Raw genomic sequence first — 26,548 nt, forward strand, 5'->3', positions numbered from 1 at the left:
ACATGAAGCACTGCAACATTTACTCCATGAAATACATTCAAATTGCTTTGGCAGTAAGTTACATATTTAAATCTCCCATACAGAACAAAATCAAACATACTCACAATGCCTTTGTACACATCTACACACAAACATAGACACACTTGTCACAAAGGGACAATCTCATATGAACATGACCAGCGATGGTCACTTCAAGAAGATCACCTTTTTGACCCCCCTCTGAGTAAGTGCTTATTTTTTTAAGAAATACCACTTAATCTCAATTGTCATATATCCCCTATTACGGCTCTGAGCATTTCAATCAAGAGTGAATATGGACAATTCTGAAGCTCAAAGCTAGAGAAAGAGATTACATTGTATGATGTCATCAGGATTTACAGCCTGAAGCTGCTTCATTGACGAAAGAGCAGAAGTACGTCTTCAGTTATTGGAGCTTTTACACCCAAATGAGATTTATTCTGAGGTAGTATAACTATTCTGAGGCAGAAAATGTGCTCATCCTGTTGTAAAGTACCTCACAGTGTCCTCACTGTCACCTTCTCAGTCTTATTTGATTCATTCCGCCTCCATACTGCAGCTCTGTGACAGCCCACATTAGCAGCTGTAGTTGTTAAAACCAGAGAAGCTAAAGTTGAATGTTAACATGTAGAGGTGTTCTCTTTTAGAAGAAAAGTCCAACCTAATCACTTGAAGAGTAATTTACTTTTTTATTACATCTTGAGTTTATTTGAATCGTTGCGGTCATCATTCCTATCGGTAATGTTAATATATTTCTCACAAGGTTAAATGCAGAGATCTGAGAATGCCGGAATAATACTAAAAGAAGACATAGGGGCAGAAAACACTGTCAGGTTATTATCTACATTTTGGATGTGTTCACTTTTGGTTTAACGACCAAGTCAAGTGTTTAAATTGGTCAAACTGTCGGCTTGTTTACATGCGAATGTTTGTCTGCGTGTCTACCTGGCTAAGGTCTCACTGACATGACGACCTCACTATATAAAGTATCTAATGTTTAAATCACTACATGCAGTCTCATGCCTCCTGTCTTTCTGTGCATGGTGCCCCCTGCAGGAGCAGCAACAGCTGTGTGCAGCACTGCAGGAGACCAAAGTTCTTCTGGAAGAACAGCTGGTCGACGCACGAGCGCGCTGCTCCTCGCTAAGGGAGCTCGAGAGGGACAATCTTCTGCTACGTCAGAGAATCTTAGACGTGGAAGCGGTGGGTGTAATTTTAATGTTTGTTTTTTGTGTATATAAATATGTCTAAATATTTATTTTACTGTCTGTATTTGTGTGTGTATGCATGTGTGCAGTAATATGTGAGGAAATGCCAGTCCTTCTCAAAATCTTGGTATGTGTTTGCACATGTACTTCTATGGCAATGGAGTAGCATTTCATGATGAATGAATGTCTCTGTGTGTTCGTGTCTGTGTGTGTGTGTGTGTGTGTGTGTGTTTAGGAGCGGGACACCGAGAGGCAGCGGGTTGATGAGCTGCTGGAGATGAACATGAGCCTTGAGGCGGACCTGAGGCACAGCAGCAGCAGCAGTGGCAGCGTTCCTGCTCGGGTTGCTGCGGCTCACCGACGTTTCTTCCAATCAGAACTGGACTCTGATGAAGAGCTGAGCGACCTGATTGGTCAGAGCACCTGCCTCTCCGTACCTTGTCATTTAAGACATTTTAATTAACTGATAAGAGAAAATATGTTGAGGTATCAATCAACAATAACGAGTGAATCTCTTCTTGTATCCATTTCTCTTTTCCTCCATTTCTTTTTTTTCTGCCTCGGTCCCCTCTCTTTTTTCATCTTTCTCCTGCTTTATTCTTTATTTCTTTCTCCCTCTCTCTCAGATCAGAAGCCACTGAGCGTGGAGGTCGGCGAGGCTTCAACGCTGATGCTTCTGGGAGCCGAGCAGGAGAATGCAGAGCTGAGGAGACGACTGGAGGAGCTGCAGGCCCAGCAGGAGGTCAGGGTTTACGGGTTCGAGGGTGATGACTGGCAGAAATGATAAATAAAAGTTCACCGTTACTCCATGATATGTAAAGTAAATAATAGAGCTTTAACATGCCTGTAATGTGCTTTATAATTGATATGATAAGCGAGTCTTGGTAGAATGAACCATTATAGGCACCAATCTTTAATGAAAAGACAAGTAGACCCACCTTTCAAATCAACCAGGGATCGCTAAAGTCAGACATGAAGCTCGTCGCTATTTGAGTAAATGAAACAGGAAAAGCAGGAAGCAACAAATAGAGGGGTTAAACATTCATCTCCTCTCGCTTCAGGCTGATTCTCCAGATGCAAAAGATGAGCTGGCTTGCCTGGAGACAACGCATCAGAAAACACTCAGAGAGGTGAGCTGAAACGGAAATAAAAGTCGCTGTGGACCTGAATTTAACAGAAACTATTTGAGTCAGGCTCATCAGACACAGTGTTGAGCAACATTAGGCTTTAAGCATACTAATATCATCTTTCTAAGAAGTAGGAAAATTAAAAGAATCAATTTAAACCAATCTACATGTGTTAACATTCACCTACACCTACCCACGTAAGGACCAAAAAAACCACATAATTGATGTGACAAAAAACAAACAAAATCCAAACAGAAAACATATTCTGCATAATACTGCATAAAAATGTGTATATGCACACACTGACACAAAACGAACAAATTGTTATTCACTGTTTCATATAATTTTTCTGTTGAATATTTGTGTGGATACTTCACGTTTGATAACCCTGTGATTGACATCTGTTGATAGTTTGGTATATAAAGATGAAATTATGAAATTTTATGTAAATAATCAATTCAATAAATGATTGCAGCCCTTTAAATGTCACACAGAGTTTGATATAGAAACTCAGTGACTGTTCGAACGGCCAGTTAATACTCTGCTTTTCCATAAAAATGATATTAGTGTGATCATTGGATATAACTCTAACACAAACATTTTCTACAGCTGCGCCAGCTGTATTGAATTTTAAAATTGATAAATTGACAGATCCATAAAAAACACAGATCCCTTTTGATAGCAGTGCAGCTGTTCAAATGTACAAATGCTATATAAATCTTTTTTTTATTTTACATTGTATTATTTATGATGGATGCTGCTTGTCATCTGTTTCAAGCTGCTGGACTGAGATTTCTATGTATTTTTTGTGCAGAGATGTGTTTTGTATTCTATTTTTACAAACAAACAAAAAAAAGAATTTAATCATCGCTAATTTTTCTTTGTAATTTTAGCTTTTTAAATTTTAAAATTTTTTTAATTCCTTGTATGGAACCTGGATGCATTTTCAGTAAGAACAAGAGGCAGTTTCAGTCTTTTTACTCACGATGATTTCAAGTTAAGGCATGTTTCATGCATAAAAAAGGAAAGAAGGACAGAAAATAAGCAACAATGCAGGATTTCTCACTTCCTATATAAACTCCTATTTACTTTTCAGTTTCAAAACTTGAAGAATGAAAATGCCACTTTGAAGCAGCGCCTTGAACAGCTGGTGACCAAACTACAACAAATAGAAGACAAGAGGAAAGTCGAAGGAGTGAAGAAGCCAGACAGAAAGGAGGAGGAGAATGTGGAGAGAGGAGTCCAAGGATCTGAATCCTGCAGGGGAGAGGGTGAAGGAAGGGTGAGGATGATGGGGGTGAGGGAGAGAAGAGGAGAAATCATTGTAACCCGGAGGGAAGCAGGAGTTGGGGAAGAAATTCTCCATATTGTACGAGAAAAAGAAGAAACATGCGATGAGGAGGTGGAGTCCAAATGGAGAGGAGAAGCAGAGGGAGGACAGAAAGACAAGGAGAAAGAAATACAAACAAATACAGAACAGACTACTGTAGCAATAAACGCGGAGATCCAAAATCACCCAAAAACTGTAGAAGATAATACAGAGACCACAGCTGCAGACCAGTCTGTTTGTTCCCTGTCTGGTGCTGATGTGGAGCTTCTGACCAACCGGCTCCAGGAGGCCCATGAGGAGGCTGACCGACAGGCGATCGTGGCCCAGGAACTGCGCTCCAAGCTGGGAGAGCAGAGCAAGAAAACCTGGGAGGCTGAGCAGAGGCTGGTGGTCCTGGAGGCCGAGCTGCAGCGTCTAAAGAAAGCTGCCGGGAGTCTGGGAGACGCCCGCAGGCAGATAGAGGTATGGCTGGATGGATGGATGGGTGGATGGATAGACGGGTGGAATGTGGTTATGGTTGGTAGATGTATGGGTGGAAGAAAATGTGCTAATAGAGATGTTAAGATCATGGATATTTGGTTGGTTGGATGGATAAATCAAACATATAATGTGTTTCATAATATTGAGTCAAGTTGATATTTCGGTCAAAATTCACAGAACAATTCCGAAGGCAGCTACAGGACTCGTTTCAGCATTTATAAAGTTGTTGATTTAAAAGAGAATGCCTTTGTTTTTAGCTATGCTAGTGGCATCGCTCGACAGATGGCAATGTCGGTCTGATGATTTGTCCACCATTTTGGTTTAGACTGAAATATTGCAACAAATATTGGACTAATTGCAATGATATCTGGTACAAATATTCAATGACCCCAGACGATGATGTTCCTGTAGGTTTTGCTCGCAATTTATTGAAATGAATTAATTGGAAGTTTACTAATTTAACGCTCTACATTTCTCTATAATAAGCTCCAAGTTTCAATCCTTTGACAGTTATTTATGAGTTCCTTTCTAAGAAAGTATATGAAACTATGTGACCCATAAAATTAAACCTTGTCCATCAAGTGATTTTAAAATGGATAAATACAGGCGTCTGTATTTATAGATAGTTCCCCAGCTCAATATCCTCCTGTCGTGTTCTTAGGTTCTTCAGTCCGAGGGTCTGGTTATGGAGGAGGAGCTGTGCCGCCTGCGGAGCCAAGCAGAGCTTCACAGGATGCAGAGCACGGTCATCGCCACCCTGGAGGGAGAGCGGGCTGCACTGGAGAGAGACAGGGACACGCTACGCAGCACCATGGACGCCCTGCGCACCGCCCAGCGCAAGGTTGAAGAGTACACATGCACAAACACATGATGCAGCTGTGACACCAAACATTTTCATGACCACGGCAGATGTCATTTTACTTAAGGGAATTTGGATGAATGGCAGGGAAATAAATGTAGAAACGTACAAACCTAATGTAAGGAGGTTTTGTGATGTAAAACAAACCCTCAGTTACAAAAATGTATAACATTTGGTTACATTAAATATGTTACATTAGATGGGGATTCTGCTTGCCAAATGAACGTGTCTATCTTGCTTTAATAACTGGAATATAATCATATTATTGCGTGGAAAAGCTGCACAGCAGGTGTTGGATTTGACAACATGGTGTGAAACTGATGGTTCAAGCTAAGAATGAATCAATTCTTTTATACACACAGTATTGCGATAGCGAGTCTGTTTTAAACTGAGATATCCACATATTGACATGAAAAATAGCGAGAGATCACAAGTGTTGGCACCATTTTTCTACTGCATTTTCCTACATGTAGTTTAAATGAAAAACATGACTAAAAAGGAAACATTTTTGAGACACTCTTGCAGGATGTAGATGTCTTTGAGATCTTCTGAAAAAAATGAATGTAGGATAATGTTTTTAGTGTGCTATTTGCAGTAGAATTGCAAGACATCAGAGAAATTGCAAGCTAAGGGGAAGAGCAGTGCAAAGTCAGCATTAAAGAAATACCATAAAAGGGGTTTGTGAATATCTCCCGTTCAGAGAGGGATGTACTAAATCCTCCTTCTGATGTTGTAATATACAACTGTATAACCTGCCCTGTTTTCATAAAGAGTCTTTATTGTAGATTGTTGTGCCTGGACATCAACTAACCTAAACAGTACTGTACAAATCTTTTTTTTTTACAGTCAGTTTCCACTGTCTGAAATAGGCAGTTTTCAATAAATGTGTTCTGCTATGACGCCATCCAACTATATAATCCCATGAAATCAGGTTCTATAGATAACTCATTTCTAAAACAACAATTATCACTTCATCCAGAAAAATGACACAAAGATTGATTTAATTTGCATTCTAAATCTGAACACACTGGCCCTTAAAGTAGCATTAAAAGTTCCCTGTGGAGTTATCTTTACATTTAGTGTCACTCTGCCAAACACTTTGTGTGTATCCTTAAACTTTAACTAATGTGTTGAATGCACTTTCTTCCGTATAAAATATTTGCAAACAATTTCTTTGTAACATACTGAAGAGAGCATTCTTAATGGTTTACATCCAAGTTTGAAAGCTTTCCTGTCTTTTTTGGCACATTGCCGAGTTTTCCGGGCATTTTTCTTCCCCCTGTAGATCAGTGTAATAGCATGAAACTATTGACAGGATATTCATCTGCCTACTTAAGTACAATTGTCAGTTACTTAATAGTTGTCTATACATAAGTCATATTTTTAATGAAGGAGTGTTACTTTAATGGGGTATTTTTGTACAGTGGAATTGCTGCTTTTACCTGAGGAAAGGATGGAATACTTCCTCCACCACTGCGCATGAGATAAACAAAAGGAGGTCTGCTCCATAGAGCTACTATAGCTTGAAAACTCCACAGGGTACCTTTGAATAATTTCTAACAAACAATTTCCACAAGTTACATCAGGAAAGAAGTAGGAAGAGAGTCAAAACCATTCTTCAGTCTAAAAAGGGTGTTCAGTGACCGGTTACTGTCATCTCAAAAGTTTTGTGCCCACAGCTGTAAAAATGTTCATGTTTTTTTCAACATCATTTTGAAGGTTTTCGGTCCTATTTGTTGCCTGGTTTATTTGTCCTGTTTTTAGGTGCATCACTTGTTGTTGGCCTCTCATTTATAAATTACACAGTTTTTAAATTTTTGTGGCGAGGCAGTGTCCTGAGCTAAATAAATGTCTCTAATCTAAAGTGGCCAATCAGGATAAAAAGCATTAATCATCTATCTTGTCTCTTTTCCAGAGTGACCAGCTAGAGCTCTCCTGTCAGACTCTCAGGGCAGAGGTGGAACGACACGGTCGGAGTTTGGAGACTTCTCGTCGTCGTGAAGAAGAGTTGGAGTCAGAGCTCCGAGAGGCAACTGTGGACGCCGAATCTCTGGCCCGGGCGCGAAACCAGGCGCTGCTGGAGGCGTCGAGGCTGGAGCAGGAGAAAGAGGTGTGTCAGTCGGAGCTGGACAGCCAACGGAAGGAGGGGAGGCAGAGAGAGAGAGAGGCCGCCAGGCTGAGGCAGCAGCTGGAGAGCACAACCCTGGCCCTGGAGCACAGCAACCAGAGAGCTCGGGCCCTGGACGCTGAACACAGGTACACACACACACACACACACACACACACACACACACACACACACACACACACACACACACACACACACACACACACACACACACACACCTGTTCACACACTCCTGTTCGCACACTCCTGTTCGCACACTTAACCTCGATCACAAGCTGAGGTACGCAATTAACTTTACAAGGCATCAGAGAGAGCTACTTGGCTGCACCATGCATTTATCTTTAATGTCAACTCTATCTTCATTCAACCTGTGTCTGACCCGTGCTGCTGCTGCTGTGTGTGTGTTTGTGTGTGCGCAGAAGTGTGTGTCAGCAGCTGTCTGAATCCAAGGAGCTCTGCACTCGGCTGCAGGACCTGGAGAAGGAGTTCAGCACTCGATTAAGCAGCATGGAGGAGGGTAAACAGCAGCTGCAGGAGCAGTACGCAGATGCTCAGGCCAAGATTAATTCACTGTCCCAGGTTTGTGTGTGTGTGTGTGTGTGTGTGTGTGTGTGTGTGTGTGTGTGTGTGCGTGTGCGTGTGCGTGGTAGCTGGGACTTGGTAGTTTAGTCACTGACTGTGGGGATGTAGTCGAGAGTAAACTCACCCACACAGCAGAAAATCTATTTTATAAACTGTTAATAACATACATTTATAGTGATAGTCCATCCTATGATGTTTCTATGTTTGTCCTGCATAATACTTCAGTGTGTTCATCCAGGAAAAGTGACAAAAGTCAGTATTCTCAAAGAACGCAATTTCCATACCAAATTTGATGAATTTTTATGTGTGCTGTTGGATACTATTGTCCCTCAACGTAAAGCAGCACATGGGAAATGGAGACTCTGCTCACAGGTTGGAAGTGTGTTTTCCTGAGCGTGAAATTTATGCACTGTATAGTGTCCTGATGAATTCCCACAATGGAACGATAACACTTTATTCAGCTGACAATCCAAAAATGCATATATGCAAAATGTAAAATACTGTGGCGCAACTACATCTGTCAGTGATGACGCAAAGTGATGATGATTAATAAATGTCCAAAAAGCTTAATCTACTCCACACTGGAAAAAAACAAGCTATTTAATCTTGGGGAAAACATTAAGCTTGTTTTATTGATACCCATCAGGGCATTGGATACTACTATACATACATTTATTGTCTTCTGACTACTTATTTATACTGTGAACATTAGAATGTTCTTACTGTATAGAATTAGTATGCAGTATGGAATTAGGCAACAACTATAGTAGAAAGTGACCACATAAAGATTGGTTCTTTTAGGAATGTTTCGACCAATAAACTCTTCTGAGTAAAATTTATCATTCATAGATTTGTACTTTTGATTTGTTTTATGAAGATCACTGTTGTATTTTCCTCAGATTTTAATCTTTGAGCGCTGCATTGCCTCTTATCTCTCTCTCATCAGGACCTATCCAACAAGCAGGAATGTTCCCAGAAACTGTCCACTGAAGTCGAACGTCTGAGCCAGAAACTACAAAAAGCTGAGGCTGAACTAAAGACGACAACCAGTTCTCTTAACCAATCACAGGAGAGGATAGAGTCGCTCTGCCAGAGCCTTAAGAAAAGTGAATCCCTTCTCCAGTTGGAAAAGAGAAGAGGAAGTGTGGAGGTGGGCACTACGTCCAATTCAAATTCAGACTCCTCTGACAAAGCAGACATTTGTCAGACAAACACTCAGGAGACGTCACATCGGGATCAATCCCCTGCAGCTGGCAAAGGTCGTGACCTTTTCTTGACCCATGATTATGCCACAGGAGAGACAGAGAGGCAGCTGAGTGAGCGGTTGATAGAGCTGGAAAGAGAGGTGTGTATTTGTGTTTGAATATATGTCTGTGAGTGATGTGTGTGGGAGCCTTTTAATCAGATTTTCTGGATGTCTGTGTGATTCGGTGCAGCTCCTCTGTGATGGAGATGATCTATATTATGTTGAAATTCTTGCCCTAGGGATGCTTGACGACTATCAACTCACAGTAGACCACCGCTTCCACGAGTGCAGCACTTTATTTCCAGGACTACCGCTTTATCTCTGCTCATCAGTTTTTATAATGTCACCTTGGCTACTATTAATCTTCCTTATCTTGTCTGTTGCTCTCTTGCTCCAGCTCTTACTTTCTCTCTCTCTCTCGAACACACACAGACACGCACATAAACTCTAACATCAAGCTGTGAGAAGATAAAAAGTAAGAAAAGTTATAAGACAAATGTACTGAAAGTATCAAAAATAGAAGAACATCCTGTGATTGCTTTACTGTACTAGATAATTAATACTGAAGCATTAAAGACATTTTACTGGTGTAGCTGCTCGAGATGGAACTGGTTTTATATAGTTAGTTCGTTTAGTCCAGTGTTTCCCAACCTGGGGGTTGGGCCCCCTCTTTAGTGTCACAATATAAATCTGTTGGTCATGAGATAATTAATGAGAGGAGCAAAAAGAAAAAGGAAAGTTCTGCTCAACAAATTTATATTCCTTTTTCTTTTTTTTTCTTTTTTCTTTTTGTGTGGAATATTATGAAATATTTTGGGGATACCTTCACCTCTTTGGTCCTCAAACTGTTAATTAAATGAAAACATCTGAGAAGTTTTGACAAAAAAACGTTTCTTCAATGAACAACCAGACACTGCATTATTTGTAAGAGTTCACACGCAAAAAAAGATCTTTCAAAATGTATTTTATGTGATAAGCTCTTTACATGTAAAATCTTAAACTGAAACATAACTAATAATTGTAGCTTCCAAATAACTTAAGTGGAGTAAAAAAATGTTCCCTTTGAAAATGTTGTGGGTTAAAAGTAGAAAGAACGAGTGAAGAAGTAGGAAATCAAAAGGAGCCAGTGAAAAAGTAGCAATCCCCCATGTAGCAGTATTATTCAGTTAGGCGCTGGTAGGAAATGTGAAAGAATCTAAAATGAAGAAAAGAGCTGCCACACACCAAAACTGAGCTCCAGACCCTCCAGATGACTCACACATGAACTGTGTTTTTTCCGTGCCAGTACTGCAAAAATGTTCAAATAAATTCACATTGTTTAGTGAATGTAGAGCAGAGTTTTGGTTTGCTTCAAGCTCACTCTTGTTTTGCTTAGATTTCCTCCATCAATTTTGCAAAAATACAACAATGTCTATTATTTTTGAATATATCAATCATATTGCCCAATCAACACACTCCAAGCAAATAACAAATACCTGTGCAGATGTTTTTGATTGGATCATAAATACTCATGCAAATATTCCACTCACTAAAATCTGTAGAATATATTGATTACAAACAACATATGTGAATGTTGTATATATCTGATATGTTGTACATTCCTGCTTAGGCACAAGATGAATTTTTATCTCTGTGTTTATAGATTGACTCAAATGTCATAAAGCTGCTACCTGACTGAGAGCGCTTTGAAAGGTCAGCTGCAAATGAGGTTTAAATATTATGGATATTTTGAGGCGCATGTGACATGAAAGGTAGCGCAGCCCCTGGTGCAGCTGCGTCTCTACACGACTTTGGACGCTCTTTCAATGTAAAATTTTGTGTCTCTCAGAAAGCGGTGGCGATTGCAGGACAGGAGGCTTTGCTGTCGCGACTGTCTCAGTCCCAGGAGGCATGTGAGCACCTGAAGGAGCAGCTGGAGGCTCTGCGCCGGCACTCCCTCAGCCTGCAGGACTCCTGCACCAGACTACAGACACTCAACACCCAGCTACAGGTGACCAAACAAACAGATAGAGAACGTTATTATGGCTGAAATGATTTACTCAATTTGGGGTTTAAGTAGCATATTGGACTCTTGTATCAAATTAGTCTTAATAATTGGGTTTACCTTAATTAAGGCTAATGGACAAATATTGATCCTTAGGCCCTTACATTGAATTTGGACAGAGCTTTAAAGGAATTTATTACATTATTGGACTACCAGACTGCTTTAATGTAGGGACACACCATATTCTTTGCTCAGCTAGTGGGGTGGCTCTGTTGATGACAGTGTCTGTTTGTCTGTTGCTGTGTCTTGAAATTAAATGTGGATTCAGATTTTCGTGAATTTGGTCCCAAAATTCATGTCACCCTAAGCAGGAATTATAAAAAATTGGGTCATCCCTCAACTTTGCATCTATTGCCACTTATAAAACAAAATTTGTATATTTTTATGTTTAAGACTAAATACTTTGTGTTTAATTAGCAATTATTAGCATCATAACACACTAAACTAAACATTATACATGCTAAACATGTTAGCAATCAAATTAGAATTTACTGCAGTGTTAGCGTTGGCTGTAGACTTCAGATTTTAGTTGAATGCTCTACATTGTACCTTGATTATTTTTTCGACAAGACATTCCTCTTGAAAATTACCACGATGACCAAAAAGAAAAGAGTCATATCTATTGATAAGAGTTTTCATGGTACTTGCGGTTTCTGTTGGACTTCTAAAATTTCGGCACACATTTAATATCTTTGTTTTAAAACACACACAGGTGGAGCAAGCATCCCTAAGCTCCCAGCATGCAGCAGTGCTGGCCCGCTGCAGTGATAGCGAGGCCCGGTGTGCGGCTCTGGAGGCCGAGTCCAAGGTGTGGGCGCGGGAGCGTGAGGAGTCGGTGGCCAGGATGGAGGCTCTGAGGCGGGACCACGATCGAATGACTGCTCTGCAGCAGCGGCAGGAGGTGGAGCTGGAGGAGCTGCTGGACAAACACTCTCAGCTGCGGAGCAACAACCGCAGCCTGGAGGCTCAGTACAGGGAACTAGAGGCCAGGTACAAAAACACACCGACTGCATTCAATTAGACCTTCATTTATTTTTCTATCCTTGTGAGGACTTTTTGTTCACCCAAGAACAAAATATACTCACAAATCAACTAACACAACCTTTGAAAACACACTCTCTCTGGTTCTGTCATGCATTTTAGGATATAATTGTTTTTATGTTGTGTTTGTAATCTCAAGGTACAAGGAGCTCCTGGATGGTAAATCCCAGCTGGAGGAGAGAGAGCTGGAGATGAAGATGGAGAGAAAGGCAATGGAAGCAGAGGCCCAGAGGAGACTTGAGAGAGAACGAGAGCTGGAGAGGCTGAAAGAAGACAACGAGAGGTAACAAATACACTCACCAATCAGTATCACGTTAATGAGATCTGCTCATCCTTTCACTCCACTCTTCTCACCGCATGCATGTAGCCTTGACTGTGAAGGAGCAGCAGCATCAATGTCTCTATATGAAGCACAGGGAGCAGAAAATGAATTGGTTTGAATGCAAATGTAACTTAGAAATGCACAGAATGCATTTTAATTTGATCCTGAAGGCTTTTGGGTACAAAATAGCAAAATAGATTTAATCGGCACAAAAAACAGGATTTGGGAGTAGTGGCAAAATGTAGTTTTTTTTATATTTTAAAACCGTAGTTCCAAATCACCAAAAAGCAGAAGTGTAAGTCTTGATGTAAGGCTTTTAGACACTAGATTTTAATTCATGTAAGATGTTGATCACAGTTTTACCTTTTTGTCATCTTGATCACGAAGGTGTATTTAAGCCACAGATCAGTCTTACTGGAGTGCGTCTGATTACATCTTGTCTTGGGGTTGGTGGGTACTGTATATAATGATGATGAGCATCATCATTATAAGATACTTGTGTACCTTGATTAGTCATAATCATTGCCATATTGATGTGATTGATTACTCTGACTGTCTCAATTGAGGAGTTGTCAAGCTAGAAACAGGATGGCCTCCTGGTTGACAGATGAAGCATGACCGAAAATACATGAGTAACGTATAAAATAAATCCATGCAATTAAAATCCTTCTTAGACCTGTTTAGTTATCTAATGTTCTTGCTGAATTAGGTCAAATATATATCATTATATTTATTGATAGCAAAAAAAATCAGCAACAATTTTTAAGCAGCTTTGATCAGTATTTTTATAGTAATGTATCAAATGACAAAATTAAAACAATGTGACAATGACGGGTGTAGTGATGAACTTACAAAGAAAAATCCCCTTTATATATGCAGCTCCTCTTGGATTTATTGAGATTTATAGGAGTTTCAGCCCATTGCTTAGTCATCCAGCAGCAACCATACTGCTCTGACAGATACAGATAGTGACTAGCTGGTGAACGTAGTCGAGAATTTAGCAGTTAAAGAGCCAGGTATTTCCCTCAGGGATTGGGATTGGATTTATAGTCATCAGGTGGACAAAAACACAAATCTATATGATTGATAATGTTGCTCAGTAACTGCTGGATGTATAAATAAGCAACTGTTAGCTAACATGTGCGCAATTTTAACTCAAATATGTCAACGTTCACAACTTGTTTCTGCTGCCATCAAGGGGCCAAAAAATCAGTTATTGAAGGTTTGAGAAAAACTGACAAAAAATTTGTTTTTTGTCTTCTATGATTGCAACCTTATTCATTTTGGGTCTTTGACCATTGGTTGGACAAAACAAAGACATTTGCAGAGGACAGTACAGGCACATTTTTTTTTACTATATGCTTGCATTTTATATAACAAATGTTTCATTGATTAATAAATAATGAATGCAATCATTAGTTCTATCTCTAAAGGAAAAAATATGGAGAGCGGTTGATTTGTTTAATGCTGAGTCACACTGGTTCAGCTTTAATTTAGCATAAAAAGTTTTACTCCAAAACATTTTGAATCCACATTGGGAGCATAAAATGTTGGATGTATAATTACTAAATATTGCCAGATTTCCCCCGCAGTGACCATTAAGAGTTTCATCTAATATCAACAATACAACAAAACAAAGGGAACTGCTTAGCTGTATGTTTTTTAAGCAATGGTCTAAAACCACTGAGTGATCACATAATGTGTTCTTCAACCGCTTAATCGGAGATGATGTCAGATTTATCTGTTGGTTGTGTTCTGGCTCTGTGATCATAATATAATGTAGTGATGAGCTTCAGTTAAAGACACTTTACAGGACACATAACAGTGAGAGCGGTGAGTAAAGCCCGGCTGTGTGTCGGTGTTTCAGGCTGCAGGCCCAGCAGAAGGAGGTGTTGGCGTCGCAGGCGGAGCTGCTGGCTCAGGGCTCGGGGCTGAGGGCCGAGCTGAGCTCCTCCCAGCTGGAACGGACGCGACTGGAGGGAGAACTCAGCGGCCTAAGGGAAACTAACCAGAGCCTGGACCTCAACAGCGCCCGCCTCAGCAGCCAGTATCAGGTATTAACCAGAAACACATAAAAGTATTTACACACCTGCAGATACACGCGTGTTCTGTATTCAAGCTGCCAGCCGACCATTGACATGCTAAAAAGAGATAGTGCTTCACAGACACCCGGATACATTACCCTCTTTATATAAAATGATACATTTAATCAAAGCGTGATTGGGCAATTTAACAAAACGGTTTAGGACTAAATTGCAGGTTTAAGAAAGTATTTTACATCGTTATAGTCATTGGGGAAAAGCTATTGTATCACCAGTGAGGAACAGTGAGTGATTTCTAATGCTTGATATAAAAATAATATTTCAGAGTGACATGTCAGAAAATGATATATTGGTACAAACAGAAACTGAATACCAAGTAGTTAATAAAGAGCAAAAGCATCTTTGCCTCCAGAACAGCTTTACTCTTCCATGTAATGCTGTGAAACGAGCGCTGAATATAGAAAACGTTCTTCAATCAGGAAAGTCTTCCGGAGTTTGAGGGGTGAAACAAGTGGAAATGGACTTTCTGTAAAGGGTTTAAGAAGTCAACAAGCAGATGTTACGTTATGCTGCTTCATCCAGATAAATCCTGAATCAAAAGCTGGTACATGAGTTTTGGTCTGAAGATATATGTGAGGAAATGTTGAACTAGAAGAAGCAGATACACAAAATCACAAATAGCCATTGTTACACATTAGCTTTAGAGGTGCTGCAAGTTTGGCAGTCCAGGGAAAAACCCAGACGCAATGTTGTTTTTTTTCTGGATATATTCACTGTATCCACAAACACCAAGGAAAATTCCTTTTGAGTAAAAACCCACTTGGCAATTAACTTTATTCTGATTCTGATTAATGCAAAAACATTTCAGCCTTGTTTCTTTCCAGATAATTTCTTAGTTGACTCAGGTTAAACTGTTTCTTATTTCAAGTACCAGCATTCCCATGTGCCTCACTGGACGCCTTATTCTGCCTACCCCATGTTATACTGCAGGTAGTTAGGTTTTGATCTCGGGAATCAGACACCCAGGCTTCTCATTATACTGTTTTGTAGAGAAGTGGAGTGGTGGCAATGCTTCTGTTTGATCAAAGAAAAAGTTCAGTTTGGAGCCTGTTTGGTCTCACAATTAACCTGTTGCAGCAGCTGTGCTAACTGATGGCGCTGCAGTAGATTAGACAGGACTGTGGCTATGAAAGGCAAAAATAATTGGAAACAGATTCACAAATAGGAAATTGTGAAAGATGTTCATGTAAAGGTGCAGCCTGTAAGACTTAAATTTAAAGCTTAGACATGTGTTCAGATGAAGAAAGATCACCTGTTTTTAACTTCTTCCAATGCATAGTTACTCCATTCACTAGAGGATGTGGTTTTACGTTTTAACTTTTGCTATTAACTCTGCCTTAAATAACATCTTCAGCTTCGTAGAGCAGCTAGATCAATTATTTGATCATTTGTGAGACACCAGTTAGTCAGTGCTGCTGAGCTCTGACCTTCTGCTTCACAGTTTTGTCAGGTTTCATTAAACAAGTTTACAGTTTCTTTAGACCAAAGCCTGAGCTATTCAGTCACCATCTATTCAGTTGCTTTTGAAACAAACTATGAAAGTCTTAAAGACATTTTTCAAAGCTGTAACATACAATACAGCTGACTGCTTTCCATCTTTGTCTTAATCAACCTGTATAGATATTTCAGCAGATCCATTGTTTTTTTTTCTCTTTTACATTTGCTATTCTTGTGTAAATTGACGGCTATATGTGCCCTAACACGCACATACAAAAACTAAATATTTGTATCTTACCAAACTATTTATTTTGATTGACATTTCTGGTCCTATGTGTGTAGCTGTTGACTCAGCTGAAGGGGAACATGGAGGAGGAGAACCGACACTTAGCAGAGCAGAACCAGAGTCTGCTGAAGGAGAACCGGGCCTTACTGGAGCAGAGCCTGGAGCGCCGAGACCAGCACTACTCACAGCAGAGGGAGTACCAGTCAGTATCACTCACCCACACACACACACACACACACACACACACACACACACACACACACACACACACACACACACACACACACACACACACACACACACACACACAGTCCAAATAATTTGTTTTGTTTGGAATTACTGACAAAACAGAATTACTGAAAACGGAAGCATATTGAAAAAGAAATCTGGTTTCCTAACAACAAAGCATTTAACGCTGTTGCTCAAATTAAACTTGAGTAATGTGTGTTACAGAAAACACTATTTGTTAACATAGTAGGAGGTAACACAGTCTGTAGTCAAATCCAGGACATAAAAGCACTTATGTAAAGGTTTGAGACTGCGAGACAACAATTTCACAGTACAACAGCACTCAGCAGTCCTCCTTTTAAATGACTCACAGACTGGTGACAGATTAATCCAGAACTAATAGTGAGCATGCAGAGCTGGTTTTACCTTTCAAGTATAATGAGACACATTTCTCACAAATTACATCTTTTTTCAGCTTAATTTCAAGCTTTCATTCTTGAAAAAGATCATTTTTATCCACCAAGGTTTCACTTTTATTTCTTAAAAATATTACAGTAAACATAGCACATTTTTGTTCAGCAGCCAACCACACAGTCTCTAAAACCTTCAAAGCTGGAGTCTGCAATTCAGGAGAAATATGTTGATATTTGAATGAAACACCCAAACAAACAAAAACAGATGTTAGCATGTGCCCGATTTACCCTCCCCCTCGGTCAGCCTTTCTTTCTCTTTATACTAGCCTGACTCACAGGATGTAGACTGTTGCTATAGACTGCCATTGGCCGGGTATTTCAAGCGACATTCTCCTTCCGCTATCTCCACTATCTATTTTGCAAGGGCGTTGGTTTAAAGAAATACTATCTGCGTTTTAACCCCCTATAGCAGAATGAAAATGTGTGGAGCCGGAATCTCAATTTGATGAAAAGTGTTGACTCCATTCTTAACACTGGTGGGTCTCTATTACAAATGCATGTTAAACAGCTGTGCATTGTTCAGACCCATAGTAAGTTATTTTAATCTTTAGTCCATATCAGCACAGTTGTCATCTTAAAAAAAAGAAAAACAAATCCTCAGTGCATGCTGGGATAATGGGATAAACAGGATAATTAAGTATTGAAGATGGAAGGATCTTAAGGTTTCACTTACAAGAGTTTATACATGTAGCCTTTATTGTGGCATGATATCACTTCATTGAATCGTTGGGACAAACAGCATGGGTAATTTGTATGTGTGAAATATAGTTTTATCTTAAGAAGAATTTTAGGGTAACATTTAGGTTTCTAAAGGTTAAAAGCAACCTGTGGAGTTTTCGATCATAAGTAGCTATATGAATTGAGTGAGTGTGAGTGGGTTCAGATTTTGTTTATCATTTCCAGGAGGATATACATGCATAGGCAAGAGCACACAACATCACAATATTCCTGCATGCAGTTGGCAGTAATGCATCAAGAAGTGTAGCAATACACCAGGAAAAGACAACAGGAAACTGACAATCGAGAAAACATGGATTGAAACAATGCAGGTTCGAAATGGCTTAAAAAGGAATTGCATTTGACTCATTGGTCGCGATTTAAGGATACACACAATACATTTCGTTTAGAAACAATAAACATAAATGTAACTTTGTCTACAATAAAACTGAACTGGTTACTTTTAATAGGAAGGGGTACTGGGGATCCAACAGTACACTATAATGTTCATGTCCAATTTATTTGACATCTTAACACCTTACCACCTTCTGAAGAGGAGTTAAAGCTACTCTGTTCAATATTTGTTTACATTAACAATAGATCAAATTACTACATAAATAGGTGAAAGGGGTTGTTTGTAGTGACGAACACAGAGTAATCAACCGACGCTCTAGCTACCCTTAGCTTTTTTTTAAATAAAATATAATTAGCTAGAAACTGTCAATCTGTAAGGGCTCTCTAGTATCAAGCGCCTCTGATGATGTAGACAGGAGTCGCTGTTGCTCCAGACTTCCTCTGGGGGCGACCTTCAGGATGTCAGTGAGACTCTGTCAGTTACACTTGAATCCATATCAAACATAACTCAAACTGGTGTCACCCTCTCCACTCCTGCTTAATGCAAACATATTAATGTTATTGAAATAAGTTATTTGAATAGAGTGCTGTTTTGTAGACTGTATCACTTAGATTCAGCGTTGTGATACTTGCATGGAAAATACTTTAAACAACTGAAGGGCTCTTGAAACCACTTCTGAGTTCAAAAGGGTCTTGTTGTAAAAGCTTTAACTGCAACCTCAAAAGAAATCCTGATCAGTCTTTTTTCTGATTTAAATTATTTGATGAGGTAATATCATCTCATGGTCTACATTTCAGAAACAAAGGCTTACAGGGCATTTTTAGAGCAGTTTATTTAGAATGGAGTGTTTATTCTTGCAATTCAGGTTATTTGAGAAGGAAATGCAGGTCTCTGTCCTTAGCCAATTAAATTGCGGCGTGGTTCATTAAGAATTAGAATGTAATCCAAACTATCACTGACATTCAAGTCCAAATAGGGTGGAAGTTCATCATAAATCCCACACTTGAGGACATAACAGTCCCACCAAATATCAATTATCCAGTTTGGTGAGATTTAATGAAATATAGTGTACCTTTAAGATAAACTACCTCATAAACACTTTCTTCAGTATAAACAGATTGAAAGACACAATTCACAGACATCTTGGCCTCCTGCCTCTCAGTCAATGCCATTTCTTTATTGTTATTGAAGAAGTGTCTGACCTTGGTAAGTGCAAAAGACAGTTGAGATTGTTTGCTTTACAAAATCATATTTGTCTTGAGTGACTCAGAGCAAATGATGCATTGACTTTGCCCTTCCAAACTTAATGTTGCAGGAAATGTTGTGAATTCTGTGGGCAAACAAGTGAGGAGGCCTCATAAGCTTTTATGAATGAATTGAACTGGCCTTCAATAGTGCTCCATCAAACTAAACTTATTTAATAAATTTGTTACTGATCTGCTGCCAGATAGATGCTTTGGTTTGTAGCTGATGCATGTACGGAGGAAGTTGAAGAAAGGACTGAAAAATAACCAGAGCCAATGGTCACATTATTACATCCAAAGACATTCAATACACTGGACTTACTAATAACAAATATGAAAACAAGAAGAGTCTAAAACCATGATAGCGTCTCTGTGAGGCTGTTCAAGTCACAGTGGTGCTTTCAGCTTAATGCTAATGTCATGCTAACATGTTATTGCTAAGCAGGTATAATGGTTACCATGTTCAGAGTGCTAGTTTAGCGTGTTTAGCGTTTGTGGCTCAGGAGCTGGAGGAGGTCGTCCTTTAGTCACAATGTTGGTGGTTTTATCCTCGCATGTCGTTGAGCAAGACACTTAACCTCAAGTTGCTTTCTGGGTGATTTAAAGCAGCCCACTGCTCCTAAAATGCTTAGAATGGGTTAAATGCAGAGGTTGAATTTCATGTTTGTACCTGTATGTTTAAGACGATCCCAATAAAGTTCAAGTTTAAGTTAGCATGCTAACATTAGCCGATTTGCACTAAACACTAAGCACAGCTGGGACTGATGCAAATGTCATTATCCTAAAAATGTTTACAATTCATCCTGAAAGCAACATAAAGGTCTGTAATAAAATTCATGGCAATCCATCCAATAGTGTTTGAGATATTTATCTCAAAACAACAAATGTGAACCTCTTGGTGGCACAAGAGGAGAAGTCAGGGATCATCAAAGTCAGTAAGCTTCGTCTTCTGGGGATCATGAATATCTGCCTAGGCTAAAAACAACAAATATAAAAGAGATTTCTGTGGTTGATAAATAAATTAAAAAAGGTAACACAGTATCATCAAATGTTGCCTGTGTGTTACTTGAAATCCATGTGACCTAATGAAGATGTGTTTTTGGCTTTATAGCAGTGTAATCCTGTATGTATAGCAGGACTTCCTAACAGGTTTCCAGAACAACAGAAAAGCATTAATCAGTGTGAAACTGCCATTCTCAAAGCAGAACTTGCTTTAATACTGCTCACAACTGTATTTTTCAAAAAATATACACAGGCCTCGATACTGAATGTCTCTAACCTCTATAACCTCCCTGATCTTTTCCGCTCACTGATGCGTGTCAGTAACCAGTGGTCAACTCATACTGTCAGCGACTTTGTGTTCAGTGTTTTTATTCTGAGCTGTCGTCCATGCAGCACGCAGGCTATTCATGTCCTGCTTTATGTCTGTCCACACATTCGGCTCGAACCATGAACCCTCCGCTCACCAGCAGCACATGAACATAAACATCCAAATCCACACACAGTCTTTTTTCTGATCTGCTGGTTTAAAAAGAGTCCAGTTCAAACAGCACAGCTCCATTTCTCAGTAGTGAGTTTACAGGAACGAGCTGATTCATGCACATCAGCCACGTTACATACCCACTTTGAGAATAATCCCATAAACTTGTACGGATAATGAATGCATGGAATGAATCGAACAGACATTCCTTCCCAGCTGATGTTTCATGTGTTTTTTCTTCAGGGAGAAGCTGAGCGAGCTCCGTCGGGAGAAGCAGAAACTGGTTGAGAAGATTATGGATCAGTATAGAGTCCTCGAGCCTAGCATGCAACCTCCAGCCAGCAAAGCCAAGTACTGTATATAAATATATATATATATATATATACACACACACACACACACACACAAACATCTGTGCATTTCTACATTACAATAGCCCTGCAGAAGACAAGGCTAGGCAAATGTGTTTATGCAGCACATTTCATACACAAAGACAGTTCAAGGGTTCTGAACAAAAAAAAGAAATACAGTAGAGGAAATTAATTATTAATTTAATTAATTAAATTATAACATGAATTGTAACGAAACATTTGAAGGACTTGTAGAGATTAGTTAGATTATTAGTTTAGTTCAAGTAAGGTTAATATTGATGACAGACACAATGGAATACAACATTCTTTTACTTATTTATATCAATAAATATAATGTGTAGGATTGAATCTACTCAATTTCATTGCATTATATTGCAAGGTGTTTCATTTATTTCTCCACCCCATTAGGTATGGACAAAATATTAGAAACACCATTTTAAACCCACAGTCAACAAGTCATGGTGCCATCAAAACCTTAACAGGATAAACAAATGGTTTAATTAGGATTATTTGTTTATTTAATTCAATGTTGCCATTTTAACATATTCGTTACTTTGATGTCAGTTGGGAAGCACTTATGAACCGAGATAGCTGCATGTCAAAAACAAGAAATATGTCAATACTTATATATATATTATCGTTCATGACAGACAGACAGACAGACAGACAGACAGACAGACAGACAGACAGACACACACACACACACACACACACACACACACACACACACACACACACACACACACACACACACACACACACACACACACACACACACACACCTGCGGATGAATCAGGAGGAGGATTTTATTTTCCCTCACATTGTGTTTTCTATCATCTCTAAACCGATGGTTTCTTGTGAGTACATCATCATCAAATATGTGAGGACGACATCTTTCTGTTCCTTTTAGTGTGGTACCACACAATGAAAGGAGGAGGAAACCTCTCTTGTGGTGCTCTCATGAAGGCTTGTTGTGTACAAATTGTTCAAGTCTCTTAGAATTGCATTTTCTCCCTAGTGTTTCAAATTAATATGGTAATGACATTTTAATTATTACATTTCCAACTAGATTTTCTTGACGTCATGGTACAAAGTGCTTTCGTTGGCATAATAAATGACAGTTGGCTGGCACCTTCGGGGCCATTTTATTCTCATTTTGAAAACATGCAGCCCTTGTTACACTTGGCATCCTCCAAGTGTTTTCTGAAAAATCAGGGTGCTGTGCGTGAGTGCGCACACACTCACACACTCACTCCTAGCTCATCCCTCTTTGTAAATGGTCCCTGTCCTCTGTGTCCTCGTAGGAAATCTAACTGGATTGCAGACAGGATGAAGAAGCTAATCAAACCCCGGGGAGGAGGACGAGAGGGACGCGCCCTCTTCACCGCCATGGGCAGCGTGGAAAACCTGGCCGACAGCACTGAATTTACATCAGACACACACACACCTCAGCCTGGTGAGACCACACACACACACACACACACACACACACACACACACACACACACACACACACACACACACACACACACACACACACACACACACACACACACATACAAACAGCCCAGCACACTACCTCTCTTTCTCTCTCACACACACAAACACCCGCCGACTGGTTTTCACAAAGATATGCTCACATGCTCACCCCATCAAGCGTGGCTACAGGCATGCATACAAATCATCTCATGACTACCAAGTGTGGTCGGCATTGATACCACTCTCTTCGCGTTAGATCTCTCCCTATAGAGTGCCAAGACTTACTGAGGCCGGCTTTCTCTGCTAACCACATGTTGAAAGGAAAATATTCACAAGACTTCATCCTTCATTTAATGCACCTTGACTGTGGAATGCATTTTACTGGCTGAGAGAAGGGGAATAAAACTCTCTGCAGACATTTTCAAAGCCAGGCTTTAAGCTCAAACCTACATTTATGCCATGTTTTCTCTCTTTTTGACATACTGTCATTGTCCCCATTTAATTTTATTTTCCCTCTTATTGCGTTTTCTATTATCCCCCCGTAAACCCAGCTCTCTAAACTGTGTTAGGACCAACACTGGGAGGCCAGGCTCTTACTGGTACTCAACAAGAGGACTGTTGGTTTTATTGCGCCTGTTTCCCAGAGAGAGACTCAAGCTGTGGCTACACAAGTGGAAGAAAGAGAAAATCTAAAGATGATGCATGTAGCAAACACTGTATAACAGTTAAAAGTCATTTAAATCCCAGTTTAATTGCTCTAAATAAAGTATATGTCTTGTAAGAAGACAGGTTGTTTAAAGTAGCCAAGACATTTTCCACACCTTTCACACTTCCTATCTTGTATCTTTGTGGTGACATTTCCTACAACTCAAACATTTAACCCTGAAACTAACCCGCTTTATGGTGGGTTAACGTGAACTTAACCACTGGCCTCAGGTCAATTTTCAGGCTGCAGATGGTGTAGCAACTCTGAACAGACACAGTGAGTTCTGCCACAGCAGCTCTTTATCTCATTAAACCAAGTCAGAATTTCTGAATAATGTAAATTATTTTAATTTTAGAATCTACTGTTTGAATAGGTTAGGATTGCCTTTTTGAATATAAAGATCAGGCTTCTAACCATGTTAAGCTGTTTAGTTAACTGTCTTTAGAAAAATGTAATTAATTAAAATATGCATGCATTTGAATCTACAATTTAAACAGCACTATTTAGACCATCATGAAAGAACATTTTGAAAGTGGCAGATTTACCATTTTAAATTGCAGCATCATAAGTATAATTGTTATCTGAAATGCTATATTGTCTGAAGGTGAGGTTGCTACCTTTCAAATATATCCTTACATGCAATTACATGTAGAGCGTAAAAAAAACGTTTGATACATCCCAGGAGGAATTGTTGTTGACAAATACATGGATGAAAACTCAGCACATGTGCTTGACGAAACTACGTTAATGTACTTTACAAAGCATGTACCCTTTATTGTTTATATGCAACTTATAATTGCTAAATAAGGGGTTCAGAAATAAGCACTTACTAACTTTACAATGCATTCGTATGTCACATCACACACTCACAGAATAATGGTTGGCAGAGCTGCCGGGCCATTAGGAGCACATTTTCTGTGTCTAATGTTTTGCTCAGGGACACTTCGACATGTGGACAGGAGGGGCCAGGAATCAAACCACTAACCTTGTGATTAGTGACAAACAAGCTCTACCACTTGAGCCACAGTTATTATATTTCCTTATTTCATTTCGGCATCTTCCATCGTCAGAGTCCCCGGAACGCATTTGCATTGGAAGAAGACAAATGTTGGAAACCATCATTGATTATCATCTTATCTGAACATTAATGAATCAATAATTAACTGGTGTCAACATATTAACATTACTACCATGGCTTTTGTATACACACATGGAGTTTAAGTAATAATAACTTTGAATTCATTTCATATTGTTTCAGACCCCCGCAGTGCTCCAGTCTCTCCCTGTCCCATGAGGAAAGCTCCCTCCCAGACAGAGCTGGACATCTCGGCTCCCGGGACTCCGGCCATGCGCTCCAGCGCGCGTCGTAAGCTGGGATCCCGTCATGGCTGGGGTCTTGGGTTGGCAAGAGGAGGTTCCCAATCTTTCAGTCCTGGTGACCACAAAACACCACCCCGCCTGCGGCTGCGCTCCCAGCCAGAACATCTCTGCTGTCCTCTGGGAGGGACAGAGAGGGGAAACAAATGCACCCCAGGCAGCAGACGCACAATTGAGCAGTCAGGAGAGTGTCGCGGAGGATGAAGGCAGAGGTGAGGAGGAGAAAGTGGGATGAGGTGGATGCGTGTCCATGTCTGTACTGTTTCAGAAATGTCAACACTAACAAGCCATTTAGTCTGATTTTCCTTAAAAGAAGGAAAACAGCTAAATAAGTAGGAAAATGCTGAGATTTTCCTGATAGAATTTAATATTTATTAAAAAAGAATAATTGTTTTAAAGTGTTTGTGTGTGTTTGTGAGTATGCACAGCATTGTGAAAGGTCTATGAGGTAACAAGTTAATTCAAGCATTCAAAATACAGCTGTTTTTATTTATAATAAATCATGTATGCGCTTTTTAAACTGTGATCTTCTCTGCCTTCCAGACAATCAACACTCCAGTGATGACACCACAACGACCTGAGACGGAACAGTCGACTCTCTATTAAAAAAAATATTTTTTCTATGTACTCCTGGCAAAATGTTTTGCTTTTGATATGTCTGACTATTTTAAATATGAGATCCTTCTAGTATATTTTTGAATAGCCTACATGGATGAATAAATCCTTTAAGCAATAGTTAGTGTAGTTAGTTGTGAACCATCTCTCTATTACACTGTATATATCAAATGTTATTAGACAAGTCAAAATAAATCTGAATTCATCACTTAAAATATTATTTTTTCCTTTACCACAAAACAGTCTATCAATTACATGAAGACATTTATTTTAACTTTATATACCTTTCACTTGCCCATTTTATTATTGATATATATATATTTTTAAGTACTTAGATCCTTTTTTGTTTTTGCTATTCCCGGTTTTCAAATCAGTTTATTTTAACTATCTTATAGGTTCATGTAGGCACAATAATCCCCTAACATAATAGTAATTCAAGCCACATCAGGATCTTTTCTCAAACTATTTGTTTTTTGTGCCAAAACCCAACCATAGATACTGTATCTTTATATTCCTTTTTACACTCGTTTTTTTACACATGTTAATTATTTACTTACAATATTATTTATTGATGTTTTGGCTATATTTTTGACCTTTTATTACATTTTGTTACTGTCAGGCATCCGTACTCTACAAACAGACCCTCGCACCAGCTGTGCAGTGTGTGTGAGCCCGCTAAAATACAGATGGTTAGTGAAGACATAAGGAATATCAAAGTGGGTTTTATTACACCATATATTTCTGTTTTAAAGTTCAGTGCTAGAAATGCTACATCCAGTCTTTATAGGATTAACAAAAACAATGTTTTTGGTCCTTCTGATCACCTTCTCTCTAAGTTGGTTAACTAAAAGACAAAGAAGTATCACATATTTTATAGGACATGCTTCAGAGTAAAAAGGAGAAGCTGTTAGATATAAAATATTGAATATTAGCACTGAAACGAAGTAAAGACGTACCCAATAAAGGTGCCACAAGAATTTATTTAAGTAATAAACCAAGACAAAATGATTAAGTCATCTCTAGTCCAGTTTGATCACTCTGGGATTCATAATAATGCAGGAAGACAAATAAATAAATAAATCTATATTGAAGCTCCTTGTAACCCAAAGATCTGATCTGTGCACAGCGGGGTGAACACAGAGAACCCCCCCCATCTGGCTCACATATGGCTATTAATCCCATTTCATTTTAGGGTTCCTGTATAAATCAATTCATTGATCTAATGGCAAATGATTTTCTGCACCACTGCTTTAATGAGAATCCTCTTTAACTCCTTACACTGTCGCACCAAA

At 39.3% G+C, this 26,548-nt stretch overlaps 1 protein-coding gene across 1 annotated transcript in view; it reads left to right on the forward strand.

Moving 5' to 3' along the window:
- The window catches only part of ccdc88b (coiled-coil domain containing 88B), a 40,803-nt gene extending 15,200 nt beyond the window's left edge, over nt 1–25,603 (forward strand). The window contains 19 exon segments of the mRNA XM_054597648.1: nt 1,075–1,221; nt 1,462–1,639; nt 1,853–1,968; nt 2,288–2,356; nt 3,450–4,145; nt 4,825–5,004; nt 6,938–7,278; nt 7,570–7,729; nt 8,679–9,077; nt 10,807–10,968; nt 11,735–12,012; nt 12,203–12,346; nt 14,253–14,439; nt 16,267–16,412; nt 20,951–21,058; nt 22,384–22,535; nt 24,523–24,737; nt 24,739–24,853; nt 25,185–25,603. Coding sequence (XP_054453623.1) covers nt 1,075–1,221; nt 1,462–1,639; nt 1,853–1,968; nt 2,288–2,356; nt 3,450–4,145; nt 4,825–5,004; nt 6,938–7,278; nt 7,570–7,729; nt 8,679–9,077; nt 10,807–10,968; nt 11,735–12,012; nt 12,203–12,346; nt 14,253–14,439; nt 16,267–16,412; nt 20,951–21,058; nt 22,384–22,535; nt 24,523–24,737; nt 24,739–24,853; nt 25,185–25,222 — 3,831 coding nt within the window. The 3' untranslated portion in view covers nt 25,223–25,603.
- The last annotated feature ends 945 nt before the right edge of the window (nt 25,604–26,548 follow it).

Source organism: Anoplopoma fimbria, chromosome 4 (genome assembly GCF_027596085.1).
Source record: "Anoplopoma fimbria isolate UVic2021 breed Golden Eagle Sablefish chromosome 4, Afim_UVic_2022, whole genome shotgun sequence".
NCBI lineage: Eukaryota > Metazoa > Chordata > Actinopteri > Perciformes > Anoplopomatidae > Anoplopoma > Anoplopoma fimbria.